This window comes from Perca flavescens, chromosome 4 (genome assembly GCF_004354835.1).
Source record: "Perca flavescens isolate YP-PL-M2 chromosome 4, PFLA_1.0, whole genome shotgun sequence".
NCBI lineage: Eukaryota > Metazoa > Chordata > Actinopteri > Perciformes > Percidae > Perca > Perca flavescens.
In genome coordinates, this window is record NC_041334.1 from 23770841 (window position 1) to 23790445 (window position 19605).

The 19605-nt window shown below is 37.6% G+C and overlaps 2 protein-coding genes across 3 annotated transcripts; one reads left to right on the top strand and one right to left on the bottom strand.

Moving 5' to 3' along the window:
* Positions 1-2730: 2730 nt before the first annotated feature.
* Positions 2731-5316, bottom strand: ppil1 (peptidylprolyl isomerase (cyclophilin)-like 1). The gene is made up of 4 exons (XM_028575562.1): positions 5056-5316; positions 4664-4818; positions 3407-3475; positions 2731-2972 (listed from the first exon to the last, which is right to left on the bottom strand). Exons 1-4 carry the CDS (start codon positions 5109-5111, stop codon positions 2752-2754), a joined length of 501 nt encoding a protein of 166 aa, XP_028431363.1. The 5' UTR covers positions 5112-5316; the 3' UTR covers positions 2731-2751.
* eno1b (enolase 1b, (alpha)) lies at positions 4622-19151 on the top strand. 2 transcript variants are annotated; one of them, XM_028575561.1, is made up of 12 exons: positions 4622-4830; positions 10182-10276; positions 11167-11262; positions 11820-11878; positions 11997-12066; positions 13458-13591; positions 13685-13907; positions 14681-14878; positions 17603-17804; positions 17937-18045; positions 18332-18390; positions 18747-19151. In XM_028575561.1, exons 2-12 carry the CDS (start codon positions 10192-10194, stop codon positions 18814-18816), a joined length of 1305 nt encoding a protein of 434 aa, XP_028431362.1. In that variant the 5' UTR covers positions 4622-4830; positions 10182-10191; the 3' UTR covers positions 18817-19151. The 2 variants fall into 2 exon arrangements, with proteins under 2 accessions (XP_028431362.1, XP_028431361.1); XM_028575560.1 differs by lacking the exon at positions 4622-4830 and adding an exon at positions 5859-6011.
* The last annotated feature ends 454 nt before the right edge of the window (positions 19152-19605 follow it).

Here is a 19605-nt window from a genome sequence, read left to right on the forward strand (position 1 = left end):
CCTGAGAAGCAGCAAGATAAATCCCCCCATGGAGTCCAGACATTGGTGGTGTTGGTGTTGGTGGTCGTGGCTGATGATTCTAAAGAAGTTGATGAATCTGCGAATATTTGCGGTGATGGGGAGGTGGAGGGGCCATTTGCGACAGATTTGTACCGAAATGACAGCTGACAGCAACAGAGAGGACAGATTTAAATAGTGTAACATCTGTGAACGTATCGCACGCATAACAGCATGAAAAGGCAGAGAGAGAATCATATTTAAACAGAGGCAGCAGCAGGATGATAGAATAACAATGTGTGTCACTGAGCTATCAGATAGATGAGATCAGCTGATGTGACCAGCTAATGAGAACAGCTGATAACATAATTGACAGCCCCAGACAGGACAGCAAGGAATAAATGAGTGAGCATGTGTGAGGATTGAATGCAGATGCATGACAAGTAAAACTACAGGCCTAAGCATGCAAAAATATGGTCTTCCTGATTGAACTTATGCTATAACTTAGTATAGTTTTTGAAATTATTTGATGAATATGAATTTGTTACAGATACTGATTATGAAAATACTACATTGAGTTGCAACCTATTTATACAATCCAAATCTTAAATACATATATACCCTAAAGGACATGGGTGTTTCTGCACGTTTTAGCCCATTAACTACAAACTCTTTTGTTTGTGCCATCTATAGAGCATTTTTGCAGTTTTAGATCTTTAAGGTATAGCTGTTCACATCATGTATCAAAATGAACTTGCTGAGACTTGAAAACTTAAAGTACGTAGGCCATCACTCTAGTTTGCAATAATAAGCCTAGTGCTTCTACAGTATGCTTATAAAGTAGGGCCTTTCTTTTTTCCACTCTACTTGCTCGCAGTTTATACTTGAGGACACTGTGTAGTCATTCTAGTTAATTCCTCAGAAAAAAAAAAAAAAACATTACATACATTTTAAGACATAATAATAAAATATATATATATATTATTATTACGTCTTAAAATGTTTGTAACAGCGTGGTTGCTTAACATTAACCTTGTGGAAACTAGATATGTATGTATATATATATATGTGTGTGTGTATGTATGTATATGTATTTATTGGATAATTTACAGAAATCTCTCATGTAAAATAACAAAAATAGTTCAGATAATCAGATTTGCTACAGGGGGCCTGCGAAATTAAAAAAAGAAAAGTCTGAAAATATACATTAACATGATTCCAACATATTATTAGTAAAGATAAAGCTTTTTTTAATGTACACAACATTGATGCTAGGCTTACTGGCCTACAGCTAAGGTAGCCATAAGGTAGCCATCCACAGACAGTTAAGCTTAAGGTTTTACTGTGCCACATTTTAACATTAAAACATGATGTATGAATATATGAATATGGAAACAAATTTTATTTTAAAAGCTTAGTATTGTATGCACCATACGAAGGTATGTGTAAAGGCTGTAGGCCGCCCTTCACGTTCCAGTTTAATTTGGAACTAAATTTGATACGATGTATGTATTAGGGGTCCCTGCTCAGTCTCTTTTTCAGTTAAGGGTTGCTTTGCCTAAAAAAACGTTGAAGACCCCTGCATTAGAGGATTTGGAAGGCAGATTTTTTTTTTACTTTTTCCTCTTGCTTCTAATCTCAATGCTAAGTTAAGCATCTCCTGGCTGTGGAGACTTGAAAGTGGTATCAATCTTCTTATCTTACTCTCTCAGCAAGAAAGTGAATAACAAGCTAAAACAAACACTATAGTGGGTGGACATGGCTTAGTTATACAGATCTATGGGTTTTACCTTTTAAAACCACCTCTTGTGTACACGGTGCCAACGCTTTGTTCAGGTCAGACACATAACTGTGCTGTTCAACTATGTGACCCCTGGGGCTCTTCTCCCCTTTGTTCTTGTCAGTCTCCTATTTTTCAAACTGAACAGGCCGGATCATTCATGTGATTCCATCTGCGAAACTCTCTAAAGGTCCTGACACTATGGCATCAACATTAACAATGCCAAACTAAACTATATAGTTGGACAGTTGGTTTTAATCTAAAACCAACTATAACAAGCAAACACTGATGTGATTTTTAAATAGCTTACTCAAACTCATCTCATTTGATTACATTTTCTTTGTGAGTGATTTTGACTTAAGAGACTTGTATGGTATTTCCTTGGATTATCGTATTGATGAGGGTTTTTATAAATATATATTATTAATTATATAAATAACTTTTCTTTATACCCAACTTTACATTTATATAATAAAATACTTTCTTGGGCAATATGACTTGTTCATTTTCATTATATATGTTAGTGGAGTGACCTCAAAAGTTAGATTTTTTTACTATTGTAATTGACTAAGAAATATTTGACTGAATTTGCTTGCCATTCACTTTTTCTTCTTCTTCTTCAGATTATTCGCATCTACTCAGGCTGTCCTTACATTACACTTTTGTGTCTTAAGTGTTTAACAACCAAACATTTTTTGACATTTATAACAGCAATTAAGATAAGATAATCAAAATAGATGCCAATTAATATTCTGTCAATTAATCGACAATCATTGCAGTTCTACTTTATAGTGATATGTAGCTGGGTTTAAATTCTGTCTGTTACTCAACCTTTCAGTTGGTACTAGTGCAATACTGTCATAGATTGATCATTGCCATAGCGGTATACTATAAAATAAAAACATGACATTAAAACATTGAAACCTTTATTTAAAAAAAAAAAAGAATCTGTGTAAAAAATAATCAGTATTTGTTTAATTGGCTACATTAGTTCTGATGATTTTGATATCATCAACTGGACGATCTTGACCACTTGTCTCCACCATCCCAATCCGGTTCAGCACTCCCATCCCCTGGCATACTCTTCCAAAAATACTGTGCTTTCCATCTAACCACTGAGTGGGTCCGAGAGTGAAGAAGAACTGGCTTCCGTTTGTGTCTGGTCCTGCGTTGGCCATCGCCAGAATACCAGCACCTAACAGATACACAAATGAAAAGAGAGAATTACAATTTTGTGACTTTTCGCTGTTAAAAGTCCCTCAAGTGTCACATAAACATTAGAAATCTGTAACAATTGGTCCATTTTAATCAGATTTCAAATCAAGAAATTCTTGAGGCAAAACCACAACAACTTTTAACATTTGGTATACATTGACTAATATATTTGAAAATCCACTGAGTTGCCAGTATATTAGGTATACCTCGCTAAAAACCAATGCACTTAAATACAACAGCACTGCAACAAAACCTAACTTAATTTTTGTAAAAAAGATAACATTAAGGACTCCGTACTGACAGGTAAATTATTTGAAAAGGGCAGAGGAGCCTTTTCTTTATTTACCAACCTATACTTGTCTCCTCCACATCTACCAACTTTTATTCAATTGGGGATTTTTCCACTGTGATTACCTGTAAATTTCAGTTCTGGGTTCAGCTCATCTTCAAACTGTTTACCAAATATGGATGCACCACCGCGACCTGTTAGAAGACCAAAGACCAGTAAACTACAGATTTGCCATCTTCAAATAAGGTAACTGAAGGAAACATACAATCATGAACATTGAACTGTGAGGTTCAACAATGCTCTGTGTCTACAGTATATTTCACCCTTACTTTGCCAAAAAGGTAAAGTTGTGTTTTCAGGGAGACAGGTTTACAAAGTAAAGTGAATGTTATGGATAAGATGACAAAAAAATGTACGAGCATGAGCTACTACAAGTGGTGTAAGACATTGTTTGAAATATACGTCAATTAGAAAAACAAAATGTTCAAAAGATCACACATTAAAATACCTTCCTTTTTTTTTTTTTTTTTTTTTTTAAATGCTCATAAATAAGAAGTGTGGTGGTGTGATCCTCACTACACAGGCTGCACTGCTAAGTGTTTTGGTTGGGTGAAATCTATTAATTCAAGAATGCAGAAAGTAAATCCTGCTACAATACTAATTTAAAGCATAAATTAAAACACGAGGCCCACTGAAATATGCAGAAGTCTGATTGATAACATTACACATGTGGAGCCTGGCTGCATGCATTTGCTCCCATTCAGCCACAAGAGCATCAGTGAGGTGAGCCAATGATGTTGGGTAGTAAGTCCTGGCTTATAGTTTTCAGCCTAAAAGGTGTTGGATAGGGTAAAGGTTTGGGCTCTGTGCACTTGTAACACAAATTTCACTTCCAAACAAGGACCTTTTCCCAAACTATTGCTACAAAAGTTGGAACCAAAACATTTTCTTAAATATCATTGAGTGCTGTAGCATAAGATTTCCCAGCAATGCTTTATTTCATAGGGCCCATTATTTCCTAAGAAATGTTTTGAAAGCTTCCTTGTAAGAACGATGTAATTTGATACAAATTATAGGAAATAGAGACAAAGTTCTGAGGCAGTTTGAGTTTAGTTTATAAACTGTTGTTGCTTTCCAAAGAAACTTTTGAGAATTGTTCCATTTATACCAAATAAATATGTATTCTTTTTCTAAAAGTAGAATTATGTTATGTTTGCCTAGTGCCAAAATTCCACAATACTAATTGAACACGTTGACCTGGTGCCAAATTGCGAAAATCTTTCTGGGAAACTTTCACCAGCCAGGTCAAAATAGCACAAAAGTACGTGACCAAGCCTGCCTCTGCATCCTGTCTGGATATGTCGTGTATGTGATGAACCCACCTGTTCCTGTAGGGTCTCCTCCTTGCACCATGAAGTCTTTGATTATTCGGTGAAACTTTGTGTTATTGTAGTAGCCTCTTCTGGCCAGCTCTGCAAAGTTCTTGCAGGTCTTTGGTGCATGTTTCCAGTACAGCTCCACCACAACCGTCCCCATCCTGCAATGCATGGTCAGTATTAATATGTGTAGCGTCGTTGGATAGCACAGACAGCACTCTGACGGTGTGTTAAAGATTATCCAAAGCCTTAGAATAAATGTTAGTATCGCAGAAGTTAACCTAGTCGGCGCAACGCGAAGTTAATTAACGTCACCAAACCGCTAGCTAGCTAACATCACGTTATGACTGAGAGCTATCTTAACCGAGTTAGCATCAGCGGTTTTACTAAAAACTTACGTCGTGTCCAGAGCCACTGTTGGCGGCTGCCATGTGTCTGGAGGTATCCCTGACATTATCACTCCAAAATATACCCTTCGGTGGGCTTTAAACAAACCAGTTTAAATAAAAAGTAAGTGTTGTTTTGTTTTTTACTTCTTCAGCCTAGCACATTCATTCAATTCATTTCAGGGGGAGTTTTTTCTTCTGTGGTTGCCGCTCGTTTACTCTGCATGTGGGAGGAGGCAACAATTGACTGCCCTCTACTGAACAAAATACGGAAGTTGGCATCCTTAACGGTGTCTTATTATTTCCTTCTCGATATTATAATAATATTAATGTATATTCATCAGTGCCTTTTTTAAGGCGTGTAATTAGTCCAGTAGTTCTCATAAAAAAAAATCAAGTAGCCATTTCCTGCCATCCACACTAGTCTCAACACTCTTCTTTATTGTTTTTATTTTTTATTTTTTACTTTTTACACTGGCCTCCACTCCACTAACCCTGTTTTCTAAGTAATAAAAAAGTAGTACGTAAGTAAGTAAGTAATTATGTAAGTAGCCTATAATACGTTTTAGTAAGTAAGTAGCCTAAGTAATAGAAGACATTTTAGTAAGTAAGTCAAGAAATATATATTTTCTGCTTATTAAAACACAAGTTACAAAGCGCTTCCCAATAAAAGCATTTAGGACAAACAAATTATGATCTCAGCAATCTAACCTAAAGTACACCCATCTCTCAGGCTACATTTTACCGTGTTGTACTTCACATTGAACTCATAGACAGTATATTTGAACTACAATGGGGACAGCAGGCAGCAACCATTAGGGCAGCAACACGCATACAAGGCGCATGCGTGCCGGAAATGCATACGGAGAAGAAGAAGAAGGAGAAACGCTTCCTTGACTCTTCACTTGGGCCTGTAGCTACACATTTCTTAACAGAATTGTCTCAACTTGTCTGCGGTTGACATCAAGGTAGGGATATTTCATTTGTGCGTTCTGGTCGTAGTCTGTCAACACGCTCTTGTTCTTGTTTACGTGTAACTTTTAAGTCAGTTAGTTCAGTTTAGCTAACGTTAGCTAATGTTGTCCGCCCGCAACCGAATCAGTAATGGGACACGATGCGTTTGGTACGGTGGCCGACAGGGGCAAACGCCCTGCAACTTCAGAAAACACATGCAAATAGACAAAACACAAGCAAATTAAGAAAACAACTTCATTAATTTGACAACACGTGCAGCATTCACCAAACGCGCCAAATACACACAACACAACCAAATACATAAACTTCTTATAAAAAAAGAAGCGATGCAAAAAGAAAAACAACTTCATTAATTTGACAACACATGCGCAGCATTCAGCAAACGCGCTGCAAATACACACAACACAACCAAATACATAAACGCGATGCAAATAAAAAACGATGCAAAAAGAAAAGCACACAAACCCCGAAAACAAATGCAACAAAAAAACGATGCATCCAGATTCCACAACGGAAGTTCTCCAGACCTCTACAGGGAAAAGCTAATCAGCTGGATTTTCGACCCCTTTTCTGCCTTTTTATTAGAGTTGGGTATGGCTGCATAGTAAAAAGAGAACTCCTGTCTCATGCCCTTATTAATAACATAATATAATAGTAATATACAGTCTGCTCCCGTCTCAGCCGGGAGGCTGGTGCCGTGCTCGAGCTTCGACTTTTCAAAATAAAGCTCGCGTTTGGTCGGCTCGTCTTCCTTTGGTGTTTTGGATGTTTTTGAACTAAACATTACAGCTCGAGCACGGCACCAGCCTCCCAGCTGAGACGGGAGCATAGACTGTATATTACTAATATATTATGTTATTAATAAGGGCATGAGACAGGAGTTTGGAGTCACAATATTAATGAGATGCAGTGATTTTAAAAATAAATTAAAAAAAACTTTACTCCATGTCCACTTTAGTTTTTTTTTCTCCACTAGTAAATTGACCTTGAGTTAATTTTTGTGTGTCAATCTGCTATTTCCAAGGTTAAGAATTACTTGGGATAAAGGGATATTTTCCATAATGACAGTGATCCATATCGACATAAGTATGTAAAGTGAATTAATAATGCGTGTGTACTTTCATTTGACTTTCCCATAAAATATATATATAAAAAGGTTCAAGTTTAGCCAAACACATCCATGTTTTCATACACCGACAACAATTGGTACTGGCAAGATCATACCTATAGCCTATTTCATAATGCATTTGGTTTTATAATATGTTCAGTTGTTGTAACTTGCTAAAGACTTGATGACCTGTTGCTGAAAATAGCCTTTACCACTAGGGCTGTGCTCGATTGAAGAAATTCTTAGTCGACTAAGACTGATTCAATTGTATCAACTAATCGATTAGTTGATTTAAACGACAGATTTGTAAATCTGAGTTTCTCCGCAAAGAGTCTTGCAAAAGCACCACTTTAATTCTTGTATTTAACAGAGATGTGCTCATACGTTTCATGGAAATAAGTCATTCAGCATGAAAAAAGCATAAATCATGACTAATCGACTAAAGAAATCTAAGTTGACTAAGAACAAAATGATCGATTAGTCGACTAATCGACTAAGAAGGAGCAGCCCTAGTTACCACAATAATTCTTACAACAGACATTCTAGATTTTATTCAAGTCTAGCTTGTTTCACATGGCTTGGTAATTTTTTTTATCAGGAATAGCTAGCAGTGACAGTTAGAGTGAATTAATCATAAGTTATCTCATGTTTTAACTTGTCTTTAAACATCTACAATTTTTTTTTTTCCTAGTCCCTTGTCGCTATCAAAATTAAAATGGTCCGCACTGATTTCCTGTCTTAAGTCTCATGACACTACTCTCTAGAGGTCGACTGATTAATCGGTCGGCCGATTTTTGGCATTTTTTTTTTACATAATCGGCATCGGCCAATATCCCAGTATATCAAGCCGATTAATAGGCAGGCGCATCTGCGGGCAGCCTAGTGTTAAAAACATGAATAGGTGACATTTTTTACAGCGCACTCAGACCACCTGCCTCCAGCCCCTCCCCTCGTGAATTCTTGCGCTGTGTCTCGCACAGTCACTTCAGGCTCCGACGCTACCGTTAGTAGTAGCTAGCATATTGCTGGTGTTCTTGCCTTGGGATTAACTGTACTAATAAAACCGTACAAAACACAGCGGCCACACCGCTGTGGAAGCTCCCCGAATGTCATTTATCAAAGCCTGGTCGTTACCCCTGTGCGTGGCAGTCTCATCCACTCCTATAACGGAGCTAACCACTAACGGAGCTAACCGCCAACGGAGCTAATCGTTGCTAACAGAGCCTTCAGTTCTCCGTGCCTGTATCCATTAACTGCATCTATGGACTCGAGCATGAATAAAACCCTTAATTTTATTAAATTGGCTGGACGAGTTTTAAATTACAACTCAGAGTTTTGATCCTAATGAGTGCAACAGGACATGTAACAGTAGGATCCCCAAAACACAGATACAACACTTCAACAAATGAACAATGATCTAACAAACAAGGTGAACAAGAATTGACTTTAGATAACCCTAGTCTCTCAGAATTTAATAAATGCTGCTAAGTGCACTAAACTTCATTTGACAAAGTTTATTTTCTTCTTACCTGTTTCGTTTATTTAATATATTTTTCACAGTATGTTTTTAAATTATACATTTTTAATTGAAGTATACAAGTGTAGATTGGTGAAGTGTTCAATAAATGTTTTTGTTGAGAAATTCTGTGTATATTAGTGTTACATTATATCTTTCAAATAGAGGTTTAAAAACAAGCACATATCGGCCAAATATTGGGCAAAATAAATCGGCAGCATTTATCGGCCATCGGCTGACCTTGATTTCTAAAGATCGGCATCGGCCAGAGAAAACCCATATTGGTCGACCTCTACTACTGTCCAAATGTGACTTGTAAGTGTTGACTTGGGTCTTCATAGCCAAGACTTCAGACTTACTAGTAACATGCAAAACAATGACGGTGCTGACGGTTCTTTGGCTGAAGTCGAGACTAAATGTGAAACTCTTGATAGGCCTACTATGGCAGGGCCAAACGCCCTGCCATCATTGATTATCAATCAAAATTGTCCATCAGAGAGACCAAGTCAACATCATAACACGTCTTGTTTTGTCTGACCAACCGTCAAAAACCCACATAGATATTTAATTTAATATAATTTAAGAGTAAGAAAAGCATCACATCTTAATATATGGGGAAATGGAACCACTGAATTTACGTCATTCTCATTTTGTAAATTGATCTCAAGGTAAAATAGAATATTAACATACCTACTTGGTTAAATTGTCTTTCAACTAATTAATCATTAGTTATTTCAGCTCCAAGTCTCTTGTTTAAAAGAAGGAAAGTGAGGTGTTTTACTTTTTAAATTGTATGGTTGCCACTGAGTATATAAGTTATTGGTTGGAACAATTTGTCTTTGACCTGTTGGATTTTATGCAGTGACTCTGCTTTGCCACTGAGTTAGATTATGTGTGTCTGCATCAGCCTCCCCTTTTAATCCAGTGTTTAATCATTTGGTCATATGTTGAAACAGAAATTGCTGTTTCCTTAATGTTCTTGTCTCTGGTGTGCAACCCAGTCTGCAGGAAGCGTCATTGCGTAGTTAGCCTGGTTATGTATCTGGCATGCAAAGGGGAGGGATTATTGTGGATAGCATGTCCTGTGGTGAATGGCAGAGGTACTTTTCTATGGCATACATTCTTTTGTAATCAAAGTAGCCTAATGACTCCATGCTAGAACTTAAATTCATATACACTTTACTGCAACACAGGATAGCAAGCTTAACCTAGCATTGATAGATGCAGCAATTTCTACTGCCCTACTGCCATGTGATTAATCAGATGAGAAGGTCTAATCCAATTAGGATGGTAGCATGCCTGTGTTAGCACTCCTAATCTTGCAGCTAGGTCAGGATATTTTCGTGATTGAGCCTCAAGGACTAAAGAGTGTAAAAGAGGTGTGCAAGTAGTAACAGAAAACTAGATTTTAAGATAGCATTGAGTGTTTATTTTCATTTATTCTTCTGTCTCAAACCAGAGTTGCTACAGGCTGCATACAGATTATTTGTTCAGATGATTGTTGGATAGTAACAAATTCAACTTCTGTCTCATCTCAAGGTCCTACACCATGTCTATACTCAAGATCCACGCCCGAGAGATCTTTGATTCTCGTGGAAACCCCACCGTGGAGGTTGACCTTTACACTGACAAAGGTAGGCAGAAATATAACTAAAATAATCTATAAACGTATTGCCCATGTGCCTCAATAACAACATTTTATTTAATCATCTTTAGCAGGGCTGAACGATTTTGGAAAATAATCGATTTAAAATGCGATTATTATTTTCAAGCTCTTCTGCTGTATTATTTAACAAAGTCAAAAAGATTATTGTATGATAACGCAATATTAAACAACCTGTCCTTTACTTATTATATTGATTCAATTAGGTGATGCATGAATATATGAATGACATTATTTATTTATAAACTACTTTAATCACAGTGACTGATTTGTTGAACGTCCAGCCTTGTAATACAATGACATGTAATAATTACCATGACAACATAAAGCACTGACAAATAAGCCTGGTGTAAACACCACAGTGATCCTACGGCTTGACCACGTCAGTTGTGACTCTCTGTTTCAAATTTTTGTGTAACATTAGCTTCGGTATGGCGACCTTGCTAAAATATGTGCGGAGGGCATGTTGTACCGCTTATCCAGTGTATTTATCAAAGCCGTCAGTGTCAGCCCAGGCTTGGTCACAGTACTGAGGTGCAAACTTTCTTTAGTGATAAACTTATTACTTGAGTAATGTCCATGTTCTGTTACTGAACTTACAGTATGTTCATATGGAGTTACGCGGTCAGTGATCCCTGTCTGATGGCATTTCGCTTCCTTGACAGTTGACACCCTGATGTTAGGCTTTTTAGTCATGCAACTATCATAACTATCGCTTTGGGGTGTTTCTAGTCGCAGCCTCTGCAATTGAAACATATCCCAGTTTAATTGCAAATGCACTTAATCGTTCAGCCCTAATCTTTATTGATTGTCATGTCACCCATATTATGTCTCCTCTCTGCTCCCATGTACATTCCACAGGCTTGTTTAGGGCAGCTGTTCCAAGCGGTGCATCTACTGGAATCTACGAAGCCTTGGAGCTTAGGGACAATGACAAGTCACGCTACCTTGGAAAAGGTCTGTACGGCATTTCAGTGGTTTCTTTTTACTAGGATAGAATGACTGACTTAAATGTTAGGTGTGATTTTCTTATTCACTACCAGTAAGAAGAATACATTTTCAAGGAAAAGTTGCTATATTTTATAGTTTTCATCTTTCTGGATGTCGTCTTTACTCTCCATTCTCTCGTTTCCTCTTTTCCAGATGTGAAAGGGTTAGTGAGTTTCCATTGCTTGTCCCTCTCGATTAAGAACAAACATTTGTCCATTTGACAGTACAACTATTAATTACACTGTCATTTAATTACATGACAACATAACAATTCATCATCGAATGCTTTTGGCAATCAACCAGATGTGATGTGCATGGTGAATTGTCAGTAAAGCATGCTCACACTTCAATATTGATGTTTAGCCTGTGGATTGATGGACTGGAAAATAAAACTGCATGCATTTCTGTATATGTACTTGAGAAATAAAATTTGCACGTGTTCAAAATCTCTGTTTTTATCATTGGCTTTACAAGATTTGCCCATAACGTTGTGTAGAATAATCACACTAATCTCTCTGTCGCAGGAGTCTCCCAGGCTGTAGGACACATTAATTCAACTATTGCACCTGCACTTGTTGGCCAAGTAAGAAGATAATTCTCACTCTGTGTTTTATTTCCCCAAATTTTGTACAAATTAAGATATCGACTGTTCATTGTTGCTGATGTGAATCATTCCCAACTTGCTCTTTCCATCTCGTCAGGATGTATCTGTGGTTGAGCAAGAGAGAATTGACCAGATGATGATCGACTTGGATGGCACAGAGAACAAATGTAAGTGACAATAATCGTACTGTTGTGACATCTGAAACAGTTCGAAACATTGCACTACAGTCTTCATAACCATCTGGACTATGGCAGATTTATACTGAAGCAGCCATTTTCACTTCTTGCTTGTTCATGCCTCCAGTCTTTCGCTTAACAAGTGGAACACCTGATCAACATGCCCTGAATTTATTTCTGTTACTCGGCTTCACCTAACCTAACAACCGCGGTCCCGCAAAAGGTGTGACACAACGGTGGTTATCAACCTGTTCCCAGGGTTTCCCAGTCTAGCGACGAGCGCCTTCACATAAAAGGGATGGTGTTTGCACTATATGACCAATCACAAACATGGACAAGTCTACCAGAGCTGCATATTTTACACAAGAAGAGCAAATCCTGCAGAAATATGAAGAACACAGACACGTAATACAGGCAAAAAGCAATACAGTCGCTGCTGCTGAACCCAGGAAGGAAAGCTGGCAAAACATTGCAGACGCTGTAAATGCGTAAATTAAGGCTTATCAATATCATTGCCCCATTAGTAAGGCACAACAAGATCTGACCATATATTACACTTGTGTGTTCCATAAACTTTCGTTGCTGTAGCCTAGTCTTTCAGTTGCAACCCTGGCAATGGTAAGCGGTCGTGGGAGCAGATACAAAAATTATATAAAAACATAATTCAAACCAATGTGTCGCATTGGCAATATAAATAAATATATGGCTCAAGAAGCTGACAAAGATACGTAAATCCCCTTTGCTTAAAATCTATATCTTTCATAAAGATACCCATCAGGGAATGTCAACGGGTTTTGTCTGTCTCTAAATATTCTAGCTTTTCTGAGTGCATCTCTCTCTCTCTCTCTCTCTCTCTCTCTCTCTCTCTCTCTCTCTCTCTCTCTCCCTCCCTCCCTCCAAGTTCCACCGGATCTTCTAAGAACGGTGACGCCATTATCAAGAGAGTATTGATTGGTCAGTAGGCGGTGCTTTAACACCGGTTGATCTCTAATCTAGAGCGTAACCTGCTCCAGAGCAGGTTAGGTGTTCAGCATAAATTACCATGGCGACGTAACCTGGTAACAAGTGACCCACCGTTGTAATACACAAAACCCTGGGTTGAACCTGAAGTTCACTTAGGTAACCCGAAATCTTGCTTTGTAGTATAGGCCTCTGCTCAGTTGAATTGAGGTCAGATGACCAGTAAAGTACTTTTTACTGTTTGGCTCTTTGTTTAAGATCATTGTCCTGCTGCATTATGAAGCTTCTTTCCAGTGTAATCTGATGCATATATGTTCAGATCTGAGATGTTTCATTAATAATGTCACTGCTGGTTGCAGTAGTAGGACAGAAAGTTCTGTGAAAAGATGGTGAATGTTTATATTTTGCTTTCCTCCAAACAGCCAAATTTGGAGCAAACGCCATCCTGGGTGTTTCTTTAGCTGTTTGCAAAGCTGGTGCAGCAGAGAAAGGCGTCCCCCTGTATCGTCATATTGCTGACCTTGCAGGAAACCCTGAGGTCATCTTGCCTGTGCCAGTGAGAATTCTTATTTTTTCCTCATTATTCAGTTTGCCTTCCAGTTCATTGTGAAGTCACAGATCTTGTTTCTCTCCCTTCTGCCTCCGCCAGGCCTTTAATGTGATCAATGGTGGCTCTCATGCAGGCAACAAGCTTGCCATGCAGGAGTTCATGATCCTGCCCATTGGCGCAAGCAACTTCAAAGAAGCCATGCGCATTGGAGCTGAGGTCTACCACAATCTGAAAAATGTCATCAAGAAGAAATATGGTCAGGATGCCACCAATGTGGGTGATGAAGGTGGCTTTGCTCCAAACATACTGGAGAACCAGGAAGGTATGGAGGGGGAGGAATGATTTTGTTTGAAACTCTCTTACAACTGCAAGATTAGCACAGGTTACAGGTTCCTTTCCAAAAGAAATCTTGCCCAGCGTGAAGTCAAACTGCTATTATCCCAATAAAGAAAATAACTGTGCTGTAAACCAAATGTGCAGCCTGTAAACCGTTAGACAAAAAGAAATCTGCACAATGTTCTGCTTTTAAAGAAACCTCTCGTTCTAAAAAGAAGACGTTTGGGTCAAGGTATGATGTATGATCATACAGTGACCTTAAAAATACAAACAAGTACACAATGTAATGCAGAACACAGGCCAAGTAACAAATACAATCCTGTTTGATTGGGACTTCAGTTTTTTGTTTGTTGACTTGTTTCTATGGTACATTTTTAGAGTTCAGTTGGTAGTGGTGTATTGGAGTGTGTCCTCTTGAAAAGGTATTTCTAAAAATATCCCCACATAATTTTTATAAATGGTGGAGCAAAATTTATTAGACCTTACACAATCATGCTAAACACACTTCAAAATAAATACCATTTAAACAACATCTATCTGACACAGTGTCAACCTGTTAAACATGTATGTTTTGTAAGTAATATTTGTTACAGGACTGTGGGGTTGCATTACAATGTTTTGGGGTTTCTATTTTTCTGGTCACTCTGTGTGGAAATCATCATCCTCATTTATTGTTTTCTGTGGTGCTCCATGCAAGTTTTATAGCATAAATCATGATGAGTAATGCCCAGCAATTTATTTTTGTGTTTAACTCTGCAGCTCTGGAGTTGATAAAGGAGGCCATTGCTAAAGCAGGATACACAGATGAGGTTGTGATTGGCATGGATGTGGCAGCGTCTGAATTCTACAGGGAGGGAAAATACGATCTGGACTTCAAGTCTCCTGACGACTCGAGCCGTTACATCACTCCAGACGAGCTGGCTGATCTCTACAAGAGCTTTGTGAAGGATTATCCAGGTAACTTCCAGACATTTTTTATCTTTTTACACATTATTTAGCAGGTGTAGAGCAGGACACACAACATACGTAATAGTAATGTCAGGGATCAGGCTGCTTTTTTATTTTTTTTTATTCGTAGGATCAATTTATTGATTATAAAAAGAACACGTATACAGAACAGACCAACATATGTTTGGGGATTGTCCGCCTTTCATCAGAAATAATTTGCAAGGTGTGCAGTATGCTCTCAAAACAAAATTATAATGTATCCTTTGATGATTTGGGTTTCTTGAAGAAATTTAAATATTGGATCAGAGTCTGAACCAATTAATACCTGTCTATTTTAATGATAAATCTATTTTATTTTCCATATATTGTTGGTTGGCATTCGTTTGAGTTGCCGCCATGGACTATAATTGGGAGACCAGACCTCTGGTACCCACACTTGAATATATACAATGTAACTTATGCAACAGATGTTCTTTCCCCCAGGGGATTCCATAAGCACGTAAAAGGCAGATCGCATCTGCAAGTAAAATGAAGTGGCCGGTATATTAAACTGCTGCTGTATTTCCTGGAAAGTACGGAGACTATAGTCTTTTGTAATATCGGCAATTGTATGCATCACTCGTTCAGACCAATGAGGAAATTAAATGGTAGTAAATCATAATTACAATGGAAAGTGCTGATGAAAGTGATCTGGAATATAGATTAACTTCCCTAGCTTTAATCTATTCATCATCTAAAAGAGCCAGACAAATTGACTGTGTGCTATTGTCAGCACTGGTTTACAACATCAAAAAACTGTTTCATCATTGCAAAGCTTTCAAGAACAACAATATTCCTAGTTCATCTTTTTTTTCTTTTTCTTCTTCCTAAAATTAATTTTTTGGATCTTCAAATATATAACAGAAAGCATTCAGCATTTTGATCTGCAGTCAAGTTTTAAACAGATATGAACCAGAAAAGGAAAAATAAAAGGTTGGAAGTCATCTCACTTTTTAAAAGAGTAAAACCAAATCAAAGGCACTTGCCAAAATATAGATTAGACAGATTTGTGCTTTCAACTCACAATGACTGCCCTGGCAAAAACAATTGTGAGTTCCAACAGGAGCTTAAATTCAAATGATTTTGTTACAACAATCTTCTTTGTTTGTACTAAAAGAAAAAATAGACCTGTAAAAAGACTGAAGTGTCATGTCAACAATGTTATTAGTTGCTTTTATACATAGTGCACAATAGCTTGTGAAAACTATCAGGGCTCCAGACTAACTTTTTTCACTAGGAACACAGTGGCCCCCAACTGAAAATTTTAGGGGCACAACCAGAAAATGTAGGGGCACACACCGTAAATTAACATGCTAACCAAATATTCACATTTCTACTGTATTACTAATAAATACTTTGATAATAGATGCAGAAATTACAATGTGCTGTTTCAAATTCAGTGTCACTTTTGAAGATGCATAGAAAGTAAACTGACAGCCCCATCGCTGTCATGTCAGTAAAAAAAACATAATTTTTTTATTATTGTATTTTTGTATATTATTTTTTAGCCTGTTTTATTTTCATCATGACTGTTTTTTATTGCTCTTTAATGTTTCGCACTTTGAATTGCCCTGTTGCTGAAAGGTGCTGTAGAAATAAAGTTGCCTTGCCTTACAACCTCAGCCTGTCAGTCAGTCACAAGGGCACAGAAGCCACTGTTGTACCTGCTTGTCTCCGAGGAAGTGTAACGTCAACAGGACCGCGACCGCTTTCGGCTCCCCGTTATCATATCGCAGCAAACGCTGTCTTCGTGACGTTATGAAAAACTGTAACCACACTTGAAACCGCTTTATCGGCATTTCCGTGACTCACTGTGACTTCAACAAAACTGCAGAGCCCACGTAGTTTGCACTGTCTGCAGCTCTGCGTGTGTGCGAGTTTGTGTCAGAGCTCTGCTCTCTGTCCTCTCTGTGTTTTCAGGCTTACGCGCTCTCAGGTACCGAAATTTCAACGTTAAACGTGTAAATTTGGTCGCAGTATTGAGCCCTGACTATTGTCCTGATTATTATTGCAACATCGTGGCATAGTCACACAGGTATTTATATACTGGTGAATATTGATATTATTGCAAATTTCCCTTTTTATAGCATGGATGTACTTTGAAAAGAGATTACAAATATAAGTACACTGTGATGTTCAAATGTCTCCATGATCCTTTTAGAATGAAAGGATATTTTGGTTTTGCCAGAACTTCTAGGTCTTTTTCTCATGTGTTTGGCTATCATTCTTATCAGTGATAATTACATTTTACTAACCAGGTTAACTGCAGAGAGTCTGATGGGGAAAGAAAATGAGCATGATGATCATTACTCCCAGAGGTTTGGCAAACTTATTTGGAAAGCTAAAACTATTACCCAATCTGTCCGTTGTAAACATCCAGCACAGTATATAGATTGATTTCTTGGTTCATCGTTGACATACAGTGTTTGACATTGTTGTACATGCACAGTTTTCCCGTGCAATGAGGGACCTTACGTTTTTACCTTGAAATAACATGGGTTACTGTAGATAATCTGTTGAATCGTCGGATTGTCTCATCGTTCGTGTTTCTTGCCCTGTTGGATCAAAAGTATGTTTGGTCCTTGAAGGATCTCTTGATGGAACAACAGCTGAACGTGATCACAAACATAACCATACTGATCATCTGTGTCAATATCCAATGAGGAATGTCTGCATTTTTTTTTTCCCACTCAGTGGTTTCCATCGAAGATCCCTTCGACCAGGACGACTGGGCGGCCTGGACCAGTTTCACTGGAAGCACAGACATTCAGGTTGTTGGAGACGATCTGACGGTGACAAACCCTAATCGCATCAGCAAGGCTGTGGAGGAGAAAGCCTGCAACTGCCTGCTGCTTAAAGTCAACCAGATTGGCACAGTTACTGAGTCCATGCAAGCGTGAGTCAACACTTTTTTCAATTTAAAATAAGTCTGGGATGTGGCTATAGATCATTTGAATATTAGACTATATACCTTACAATGTCCTGTAATGTCTAGAAGTTGATGGTCTCCCATTTGTCGTCCTGACAGGTGTAAGATGGCTCAGGAGAGTGGCTGGGGTGTGATGGTCAGCCATCGCTCCGGTGAAACTGAGGACACCTTCATTGCAGATCTGGTGGTGGGCCTGTGCACTGGACAGGTAAATTCAGATAATAAAAATGTTTGTTGTATGAGTGCGTATTTCGAGGAACAGTAAATTGGACATTTATTACAAACGATATGGATTTATCTCCTCTGTCCATTTTCCATATTGCCACTTCATAAACTACTTTGATACATTTCTGAATAAACAACACCATTAGTCAAAATGCAATATTAAATGCTGTGAGACAGTAATCACAATGCAATGACTTGGACAAAGATTAATGGAGACATTGAATCACTTTGATTGAAATCATTGTATACATTTTGTCATGCACTTTCAGATCAAGACTGGGGCACCCTGTCGCTCTGAGCGTTTAGCCAAATACAACCAGATTCTAAGGCAAGTCTTATACCAAAAATAGGAATTTTATCCCTATTGTGCCATTTTAAAAAAGTATAAAATGCAACTGTACACGTGGTGTTCTAATTTGTGAAATAAAATACCGCCAATGCCTTTCTGCTAAACTACAACTACGTAGTTGTGCTGTATTGATTCGAATGACATACATTATGTTGTTTTAATTATTTTGGTTGGTGCATTAATCTCAGTCTGTATCATTTCCAATCCTTTAAACATTGTGTATGTACTTGGCTCATATCTTTGATGGACTTTTATTAAAGTACTGGGCAAATTATCTACTTGTTGTAAAAAATAAATCTACATTACATTTTTTTATATTTTTTACTTTACTGTAGAATCGAAGAGGAGCTGGGAGACAAGGCTCGCTTTGCTGGAAAGAATTTCAGAAACCCATTGACAGAGTAAATCAATTTACTTCACGTACAAATGGATTCATACACACAAATCTATAACAACACATCAGATAATAATGGAAAACACATCAGACCGATTAATAGTTACTGTAGATCCACTTCTGTACTAATCATTGAAAATAATTGATGGACAGAATTTACTGTAGTTACTGAAATTGTTACCCTTAACAATAAAGTCTTTATTATTGTAGTCTTTATTCTGTCCTGTGCTAATGTGGAGAGAAATAATAGACAAGATTATAACTTGAGTAATATTTATTTACAAGACTGAAAAACTGTAATTACTAAAGCTGCTCTTGGAGAGTTAATAAAAAGTTTTCTTAGTGACGGAATGTATTGTGATTATTTTTCCCATGTTTCCGTTTATTTTGCTGTGGTAAATGTTTTTGTTGGGTTAAAGGAGATTGACTTCTTACATCTTTTTAATTATTTCAGCTATTTAAATACATATATAATAAAGTAGTAGTATATCGCTCTAAAACGTGTTTTATCTTGGTGAATTACTTCATTTTAAAAGCCATGTTTCCCTCAACTCTGGCTCCTGATTCTCTTTTTCATCTCTTCTCATGTACACACACTTGCATCATAAAAAAGTCCTCTGCACCTTTGCAGGGGGATTCATACAATTGTGTTGTGTACCTGAGTTCAGGTATGTATCGTGTAAAAATCTATTTCTGCAGGTTGATACTAATTGATGCTTTCACTTTGGATGGAAACGTTTCATATCGTGGTACATGGTACCTGTCTCCAGTAAGATGGTCTAATTTTCAGTGGTTAACCA

Excerpts from the sequence above, each read along its gene's own strand:
- ppil1 (XM_028575562.1), bottom strand. The coding sequence starts at position 5,111 with ATGTCAGGGATACCTCCAGACACATGGCAGCCGCCAACAGTGGCTCTG. Across the intron at positions 3,476-4,663 it reads AGGAGACCCTACAGGAACAG|GTCGCGGTGGTGCATCCATA; the intron begins GTGGGTTCATCA and ends GTCTTCTAACAG. Across the intron at positions 2,973-3,406 it reads CCCAGAACTGAAATTTACAG|GTGCTGGTATTCTGGCGATG; the intron begins GTAATCACAGTG and ends TGTATCTGTTAG.
- eno1b (XM_028575561.1), top strand. The coding sequence starts at position 10,192 with ATGTCTATACTCAAGATCCACGCCCGAGAGATCTTTGATTCTCGTGGA. Across the intron at positions 11,879-11,996 it reads CACCTGCACTTGTTGGCCAA|GATGTATCTGTGGTTGAGCA; the intron begins GTAAGAAGATAA and ends CCATCTCGTCAG. Across the intron at positions 14,879-17,602 it reads CTTTGTGAAGGATTATCCAG|TGGTTTCCATCGAAGATCCC; the intron begins GTAACTTCCAGA and ends TTTCCCACTCAG.